The sequence below is a fragment of the Megascapheus bottae genome, chromosome 17, assembly GCF_031878675.1.
Source record: "Megascapheus bottae isolate mThoBot1 chromosome 17, mThoBot2.hap1, whole genome shotgun sequence".
Classification (NCBI taxonomy): domain Eukaryota; kingdom Metazoa; phylum Chordata; class Mammalia; order Rodentia; family Geomyidae; genus Megascapheus; species Megascapheus bottae.
The window spans coordinates 31,332,904-31,342,491 of NC_143525.1; the positions used below are offsets into that span (position 1 = coordinate 31,332,904).

Sequence of the window (9,588 nt, forward strand, 5' to 3'; positions counted from 1 at the left end):
CTGGCCCAAGGGGTCTTATTCTCTCACTGGGCTTTTTTTTTTCCCCCCCAGGCCTGGGGCTTGAACTCAGGGCTTGGGCACTGTCCTTGGATACTTATTACTCAAGGTTAGTGTTCTGCCACTTGAGCCACAGCGCCACTTCCAGCATTTTCTGTGTATGTGGTACGGAGGAATGGAACCCTAGGCTTTGTGCATGCTAGGCAAACAGGCTACTACTCAGCTATGCTCCTGGCCATCTCTCTGGGCTTGGGGCTTGAACTCTGGGCCTGGGCACTGTCTCTGAGCTCTTCAGCACAAGGCTACTACCCTACCTCTGGAACCACAGCTCCACTTCTGATTTTCTAGTGTTAATTGGTGATAAGAGTGTCATCAACTTTAGTGCCTGGGCTGACTTTGAACCTTGATCCTCAGATCTCAACCTCCTGACTAGCTAGGATTTCAGGCATGAGCCACCATGCCCATCTTTCACTGGCTTACTTCATGACCGACACTCTACTTTTTTTTTTTTTTTTTTCCAGTCCTGGGCCGTGAGCTCAGAGCCTGAGCACTGTCCTTGGGCTTTCTCAAGGCTAGAACTCTACCACTTGAGCCACAGCACCACTTGTCACTTTTTTCTATGTATGTAGTACCAAGGAATCAAACCCCAGTCTTCATGCATGCTAGGCAAGCACTCTACTACCAGGCCAAATTCCTGGCCTGACAGTCTACTTTTTGAGGCATTCCTCCGGTTCCAAGTCCCATGCTTTTGCCTTTGAATGGCATCAGACAATTCTCCTACCTACAATCTCTTAAGTTGCTGGGATCATAGACTTGTGCCACTACTGCATGTCTTTTTGAATGGGATGGAGTCCTGATGACTTTTCCTGGACTGGCCTCAAATAACAATCCTTCTCATCTTTTTCACTGCCTGAGTAGCTCTAGGATTACAGTTTTGGGCCACCATGCCATACCCCTTGCAAATTTCTGTCTATTCGATAGTTTTGATAACCTTTCCTTCCCCCCCCCCCTTAGTTTTTTTCATTTGGTTTACAATAATGCTTATCTTCTCTCTCTATTTTTTCGTGGTGCTGTTGATGGGGTTTGAACTTAGAGCCTCCTGCTCTTGTATGACCTTTGTGCACAAGGCCAATACTCGAAAACTCCACCTGTGTCTTTTTTTTTTTTTTTTGGGTGATAAATTGAAGAGTCATCCACTTGGGCAGGGAATTTGGCCTAGTGGTAGAGAGTTTGCCTAGCATGCACAAAGACCTGGGTTCAATTTCTCAGTTACCACATATATAGAAAAAGCTGGAAGTGGTGCTGGGGCTCAAGTGGTAGAGCACTAGCCCTGAAAAAAGTCCAAGGACAGCACTCGGGCCCTGAGTTCAAGCCAGGACTGGCAAAAAAAAAAAAAAAAGTCGCCAATTTTCCTGGCAAGTCTGGCATTGAACAGAGATTCTTAGATCTCAGTTTGTCTAGCTTATCTTGTACTTTTTTTTTTTTCTTCTCCACAAGGCTATCACTCTACCACTTACTTGTCTTTTGTTGTTGGTTGGTTAATTGGAGATAAAAATCTCAGATTTTCCTCCCTCAGCTAGCTTTGAACTGGATTCTCAGATCTCAGCCTCTTGAGTAGCTAGGATTATAGGCATGAGCCACTGGCATCTGGCTTATCTTGCACTTTTTTTTTGTTTGTTTGTTTGCCAGTCATGGGGCTTGAATTCAGGGCCTGGGCACTGCCCTTGGGCTTTCTCAAGGCTAGCAGTCTACTCCTTGAACCAAAGTACCACTTCTGCCTTTCTTTTTTTTTTTCCTTCTGTGGATGTGGTACCAAGGAATTGAACCCAGGGCTTTGTGCATGCTAGGCAAACTGTACCATTAGGCCATGCTCCTGGCCCCTGTCCTATACTCTTTTTGTTTTGTTTTGTTTTGTTGTCGGTCATGGGACTTAGACTCTGGGCCTGGGCACTGTCCCTGAGCTCTTCACCTTAAGGCTACCCCTACTCAGCACCACTTCAGGTTTTCTAGTGATTAATTGGAGAGAAGAGTCTCATGTTCTTCAGTGCCAGGGCTGGCTTTGAACCGCCATCCTCAGATTTCAGCCTCCTGAGTATCTAGGATTATAGGCGTGAGCCACCATGTCTGGCTCTGTCCTATATTTTTTTTTTCTTTTATTGTAATTAGTAGAAGGGTTACATGATATTTGCCAGATAGAAGGTGCATTAATTCACATACATTGATACCCTTTCACATGTCTTGGTACCCATTTCCCTCCCCCCCCCACACCCCACACTCTGTCCTATATTCTTAATGAATTAAATACATATGTAGAGAAGAACAAAACAGGGTTAAAAATCCAGAAAAAAATGCTTCATGTTCTGTAGTTATTTTTCTAATTCATTTAAAATATGTGTACTTAAGTTTTCCTTTTATTAATTTTGTAGAAGGAGGTAATAGAAATGCACTAATTTGTTCTGAAGAGGAACCTGATTCCAAGAATAAAAATAAAAGTACTAAAAAGAGTCATACAGAACTTCCCAAATGTGATACTGGCTGTGCTGAAACCTCTTTTGGACTCAAGAACATCTTTTCCCCATCTGAAGACTTATTTTCATTTTTAAAGGTATTTTCAAAGTTTATTTGGGATGCTGAAGTTAGAGTTTTTTTGAATCTTACATTTAACTTCATTGCTTTTCCCTTATTGGGATTGGATAATTACATGCATAATCATTTTTATATTCCACTGGTCATTTATATTCTACTGATAAGGATCATCATTCTGATTTACAAAGTTTATGAATAATATAAAATACAAAGAACTCAAGTGTTCTTTTTTGTTGTTGTTCTATTTTTTGTCAGTAGTGGGGCTTGAACTTTGGGCCTGGGTGCTGGGCCCTGAGCTATTCAGCCCAAGGCTAGTGCTCTACCCCTTGAGCCACAGCACCATTTATGGTTTTCTGGTAGTTAATTGGAGAAGATAAGGGTCTCTCGGACTTTTGTGCCCAAAGTGGCATGGAACTGTGATCCTTAGATTTCAGGCTCCCGAGCAACTAGGATTGCAGGTGTGAGCCACCAGCACCTGCCCAAGAACTCAAGTTTTACATAGGAAAAAAGTTTAACTCTGGGCCAGAGTTTGGCCTAGTGATAATAGTGCCTAGCATGCACGAAGACCCGGGTTCAATTCCTCAGTGTCACATACATGGATGAGGCAGAAGTGGTGCTATGGCTCAAGTGGTAGAGCATAGAGCACTGGCTTTGAGAAAGCCCAAGGACAGTGCTCAGGCCCTGAGTTCAAGACCTGGGATTGGCAAAAAAAAAAAAAAAAGTTTAACTCTTTGAACATAATTGATAGAATTATTTCTTCCTGATCTGGTGACATGTACCTTTCCTTCCTGTTGCTTAGCATCAGCTGTCCTTAGTGCTTTTATAGGTGTTCAGTTCTGAATTTAACACATTCTGCTGTTTGACTAATGAAACACAGATACTTCACTAAATGCACATTACAAGATTCAGTATACAATTAAGAATTTTTCAGGTAACAAAGATAATTTCAGAGTAGGTTTTTTTTTATGTGTTTGTTTGTTTGTCAGTTTGTCAGTTGTCGGGCTTGAACTCTGGGCCTGGACGCTGTCCCTGATCTCTTCAGCTCAAGGCTACCATCCTACTCCCTTACCCCTTGAGCCACAGCACCATTCTACCATTCCAGGTTTTGTGGTGGCTAATTATTAGAGTATTTAGTTCAAGTGAGTGACCTGAATGTTATACTGAGTCTCTACTTAGGTTTAGAGTGCTGGAGATTGCTGCCAGGGCCTTGCACATGCTGGGAAGCACTCTATGAGCTCATCTCAGTCTGTCACATAGTAGACTAATAAAACATAAGGGGTGAGCCACATGCCAGTGGCTCACACCTGTAATTGTGGTTACTCAGGAGGCTAAGATCTGAAGATCATGGTTTGAAGCCAGCCCAGGTAGAAAAGTCCCTGTGAGATTCTAATATCCAGTAAACTACTCAGAAAAGTGGCACTATAGCTTAAGTGCCAACCTTGAATACAAAAGAGGCTCAGTGACAGCGCCCAGACCCCGAGTTCAAGCATAGGCCTGGCAAAAGAAAAAACGTTAAGAGGTAATAACTTGGAATGTTTCAGGTAAAATTGAGATGACACTATATTCTTGTGGGCAGAAAAATGTTCAAAGTATGTACTAACTGTAAGGTCTGCTGAAAGGAAGCTCCACGCAGTTCAGGAGAAGAGGGTTTATTGTGTGAGGAAAGAGCAGACTCCTGCTGACCAAGATGGAGTCAGGCGAGCAAGAGAGCTTAGGGCTGGAAGTGAGCGATTATATAGGGGGAGGGTTATAGATACAGCGGAAGTGGATGTGATCTCAGAGGATGGGGAAATACCTCAGTGGGGACCTCCCACTGCCCCCAGGCATGCCACTTGCCAGGGTTACAGGTGCTGGGCGGGGATTTCCAGGGTGCAGGGGGAGAGAGCCAAGGGAAGAAGTCATTTCATCCAGGCGGACCTAACACTAACGTTTTATTCAATTTCATTTTTTCAGCGCACAATCACTACAAAGGAAGAATGGCACAAACTCATCCAGGTTCTTTCAGAATTCCACATGCAAAACGTAGATTTTTTATACAGTAATCTTGAGTTCATTCTGCCATTACCAGTTGACATCATTCCAGATAGAAAAGCTGTCTGTGGCTCTTCAGTTACAGTGGATACCAGTGCAGCAACTTCTGTAGTGAGGTGTCCTGCTAGGAAACAATCCGAAAGACAGCAGCCATTGAAGAAGTCACAGAAAAAGAAACAGAAAAAGATGGTGATACTAGATGATAGTGACTTATTTGACACTGGTTTGGACTTTTCTGATGAATTTACTAGCCTATCCCCTGAGTCTTCTTTAAATTTAGAAAGAAGCAATCCAGAGACAAAGAAACGGAACAAATGCTCAGAGTTGGACACTGAGACTATTCCTTATTCTCCTGAAACACCCACAGAGAAAAACTGTTCGGCCCTTGTTTCTCATTGTTTAAATTCTCTCACTGAATTCATGGATAACCTATCCTTCTTAGATGCTTTTTTAACTGATGGAAATAAACTGAAGGAATCTGGTAAAAATGACTATCGTTGGACAAGTGGAAAGGTTAAAAGTGGACTTTGTGATGAGTTCAGTATGGAGAATAGTGATGGATGGGCTTCCCAAAGCTCAATAGCGTTGAAGGCCACTGCAGAAGCTCTCAGCATCACTAAATGTTCTTCTAGTACTGCAAAAGCCTTGGAATCCTTGAGTTCATGCAAGAAACAAGATCCAACCAATGATCTTACCTTTCATGTTTCAGAAAAGCGCAACAGTGTTTGCTTTAACCAGTCAGCAGCTAATTCAGAGTAAGTCTTCTTTGTGTTTTTCAGTGATAAAAGGCAAAAAGGGAACTCATTTTTAAATGGTAGGCTGCTGATCATAGCAGGTCCTTAATGTTAATGGCACCTCTAATGATCATTAAGGAAATCAGTTTGATTGCTGGGAAGATGAATCTGGACTACATTTGTGAAACCCTTATATGATAGGGAAGAGGACTGGACTTGCTGTGACTACAGCATTATTACCCATTATGTTTCAACATGGAGCCAGGTGTGGTGACTCATGTCTATAATCCCATGACTGGAGTTTGAAATAGGTTCAAGATCAGCCTGAGCTACAAAGGGAGACATTGTCCAGGAAGTAAATGTAGATAGAGGTATCATGTAATCTAGAGGCAAGGAGACTGGTTTGGGACTGTTACTTTTTTTTTTTTTTTTTTTTTTGTGGGTCATGGGGCTTGAACTTGGCCTCTGCGATGTCCCTGAGCTCTTCAGTTCAAGGCTATGGCCCTACCCCTTGAGCCAAAGCCTCCCTTCCTCTTTTTTTTAATGATTAATTAGAGATAAGAATCTCATGAGTCTCATGTTCTTTAGTGCCGAGGCTAGCTTTGAACCTCAATCCTCATATCTCAGACTTCTGAGTAACTAGGATTATTGGCATGAGCCATCACGCCTAGCTAGGATTGTTAAATTTTTACTGGGTATTGATAAAAATAATGTATTACTTTTAATTTACAGCAATGCCTTGAAGAGGATAGCAATCATTAAAAGTGTGTTTTCTAGTCGTTCTCTTCTGAACCTGGGTAATAAACAAGCTAGTATCATTGAATACTTGCCAACTCTTCGAAACATTTGTAGGACTGAGAAGTTAAAAGAACAAGGAAAAAACAAAAGACGGTAAACTCCATAAAAAATAACATTTTTAGATAGCTAGTTGAAAAAAAGTTTTGCTTCCGGTGAAAATACTAATTTTTTTCCTTTGTCATTTTGATAGGTTCCTGCACTATTTTGAAGGAATCCATCTTGACATTCCTAAAGAGATTGTGAATACTTTGGCAGCTGACTTCCCTTAATACCCATTCACATCATTTCTGGGCCTGGGCCTTTCCAGCAGGATTAAGTGTCCTTTCTGTTTTTTGTCAGTTTGGTATCTGACACGTCCTCTGAGGACAGTATATTATATAGGTTTTTGAATCGGGGAGATGGAATAGCTTTCTCCATCCTCTTCGTTCATAGTGCAGAAACTCCTGAAATGATGCAAAAAAAAACACAAAACAAAGCAAAATATCTCATTGACAATGTCTTGTACAGTGTGTGTAGTACTTATGATGTGTTTTTGTACTATTTTCATGAAGAGTTTCTCTTAATGTACATTTGAAACAGACATTGTATTTTTATTACTGTAAAAATATTTAAATGAAATTCTTGAGTTAAAAATTTTATGTATAATTTTGTAGGTTTCTTTCCCTCTAAAATTTTTGTTTTATCTAATTTTGATTTGTTGGTAATATGTCTTGTATATGAGTGAGCTGTTCGTAGAAAAGACTCACTAGGGTATGTTTTTTGTTGTTTTTGTCTGTCTTGGGGCTTGAACTCTAGGGCCTGGGTGTTGTCCCTGAGCTCTTCAGTTCGAGACTACCACCCTACCCCTGGAGCCACATCACCACTTTTGGTTTTCTAGTGGTTAATTGGAGATAAGAGTCTCATGGTCTTTAGTGCCTGGGCTGGCTTTGAACTGTGTTCCTAGATCTCAGCCTCCTGAGTAGCTAGGATTGCAGGCCTGAGCCTTCACTAAGGTGTTTCTAAGAGTGTTTCATTGGCTACGCTGGTCTGTAATTTTCCTTTTCCTGCTACGCACAATATACTCATCTCCATGTATTAGTGCTTCTTCATGTGTACTTATGAAGCCCGTACATGGTAATTATTCTAAAGTTCACACCATACAAACCCAAAACTTCAAAACAAGAACTTCCTAATAAGTTTTAGTTTTATGTCTAGTATAATCTTAAAACATATTTTAATCAGTGAATCATTGAATGTGGATAAAGTAAAACCAACATTCTTAATTAGGAGTTTTCCTAAATCCTTTTCTTAAGCCTTTTTGTAGAAGATATCTTGTGAAGTAGTATGCCTTGTAAATTTTTCTTGTACTTTAATGTCACTGGTATTTTACTTCATAAAAACCTTGCTGAGGGGCCAGGAGTTTGGTCTGGTGGTAGAGTGCCTGCCTAGCATGTACAAAGACATAGGTTCGATTCCTCGGTACCACATACATGGAAAAAGCCAGAAGTGGTGCTGTGACTCAAGTGGCAGACCACTAGCCTTGAGAAAGCCCAAGGACAGTGCTCAAGTCCTGAGTTCAAACCCCAGGACTGGCCAAAAAAAAAAAAAAGAATTAAAAACCTTGCTGACATCATGCTGAGCATGTAGCTCTGTAGTAGGGAACTTGCGTAGCTCTGGTTTCAATCCCCAACATAGCAAAGGCAAAGCTACTTGGGAGCTATAGTTCCTTAAAATGAAGGAAAAATTTTACCACAGGGTTTTTACATAATAGCTATTTTCATTCATATATTTTCATTCATATATATATATATACAGTGTGTGTGTGTGTGTGTGTGTGTGTGTGTGTGGTGTGTTGGTGATCAAACCCAGAGCCTAAATAGCATATTTTAGAGCTGTACCTTAGCACTATGCTAGAAACACAGGCATTTTGTTTTTGAGACTATTGATCAGCCTGGCCATCCCAGACTCCTAAATTAAAGTGATCAGATTTAAGTGATCCTCCTGCTACAACCTACCAAGTAGCTGGAATTACAGGTGTGAACTACCATACCCCATAAGGTTTTTTGAAACAGGTCTATTTTTTTACTTTTTTAAAAAATATATTCGTTTTTTTGCAGTCAAATTATCAGGTATGTTTAAAATCACTAAGTATTTTAAAGTTTACATCTTATAACAGCTTATTATTCAGATACATTATCTGATGGATTATATTTTTAAACTCTAAAGGATCCTAATTCTGTAATTTTTAAAGTCATAGATGTGTATGTTGATAAACAAACATGGAGATGTGTTTTACAACTTTTTTTCTTTATTTGTATATTGATCCAATTAAAAGTTGAAGATAAAGGAAGGCTTCTATGTGATGTTTAAATAGGAATTCAAGATGTCATCCTATAAAAATGTAAATTTTATATAAGATAGATAGGCTGTATCTTACAGATCTCATCCTGTATAAAAGGGCATAGCCACGGGCCAGGAGTTTGGCCTAGTGGTATAGTGCCTGCCTAGCATGCACAAAGACCCAGGTTCAATTCCTTGGTACCACATATACATAGAAAAAGCTGGAAGTGGTGCTGTGGCTCAAGTGATAGAGCTCTAGCCTTGAGAAAATCTTAAGGACAGTGCTCAGGCCCTGAGTTCAAGCCCAGGACCGGCAAAAAAAAGGGGGGGGCATAGCCAGGCACCAGCAGCTCATGTTTATAATCCTAGCTACTTGGACAGCTGAGCTCTGAGAACTATAGTTGAAAGGCAATCTGGGTACGAAAGTCCATAAGACTTTTTGGGGGGTGGGAGGGGAGGGTAAGTCATGGGGCTTAAATTCAAGGTCTCAATGCTAGTTTTTTTTGTTGTTGTTTTGTTTTGTTTTCAGATACAGTAACCTCATGAAATTAAAAGTGGAAAAAAAAATAATTTCACATAGTACATTAAGAACAACAATCACAAAGATAAACCTCTTGTTTCATTAACCTAGAGTTCATTATGTTTACACTCATCCTGTACAACCTTGTGTACACAGCTTTTGAGCTATTGTGAATGTCTGTTAGGAGAATCCTAAATGTATTATTACAAATGAGGGAAACCATGGAGCCTATGCTTCTTTGGGTCTGACTTACTTCACTTAATATGATTTTTTCCAAGTCTTCCCATTTCCTTACAAATGGGGTGATGTCATTCTTTCTGATGGCAGCATAGAATTCCATTGTGTATAAATACCACATCTTGTTGATCCAATCATCTACTGAGGGGCATCTGGGTTGATTCCATATCTTAGCTATGGTAAGTAATGCTTCAGTGAACATTATTGTGCATGGCTTTAGTATGCCCTTGTTTCTGGACTAGGATTGCTGAGTCATAGGGGAGCTCTCTGTTTAGTCTTTTGAGGAACTGTCATACTGCTTTTCTGGGTGGTTGAATGAGTTTACACTCCCACCAACAGTGTAGTAGCTCAACACTGTTTTTGAGC

At 40.5% G+C, this 9,588-nt stretch overlaps 1 protein-coding gene and 1 non-coding gene across 2 annotated transcripts in view; both read left to right on the forward strand.

The window, feature by feature from the left end:
- The window catches only part of Atad5 (ATPase family AAA domain containing 5), a 45,616-nt gene extending 38,295 nt beyond the window's left edge, over window positions 1-7,321 (forward strand). The window contains exons 20-23 of the mRNA XM_090350647.1: window positions 2,424-2,602; window positions 4,537-5,369; window positions 6,081-6,239; window positions 6,337-7,321. Coding sequence (XP_090206773.1) covers window positions 2,424-2,602; window positions 4,537-5,369; window positions 6,081-6,239; window positions 6,337-6,415 — 1,250 coding nt within the window. The 3' untranslated portion in view covers window positions 6,416-7,321. The remainder of the gene's footprint in view (window positions 1-2,423; window positions 2,603-4,536; window positions 5,370-6,080; window positions 6,240-6,336) is intronic.
- On the forward strand, window positions 6,427-6,608 carry LOC150051602 (U2 spliceosomal RNA). The gene has a single exon (XR_016538541.1). It is a non-coding gene; the product is annotated as a U2 spliceosomal RNA (small nuclear RNA).
- Window positions 7,322-9,588: the final 2,267 nt, after the last annotated feature.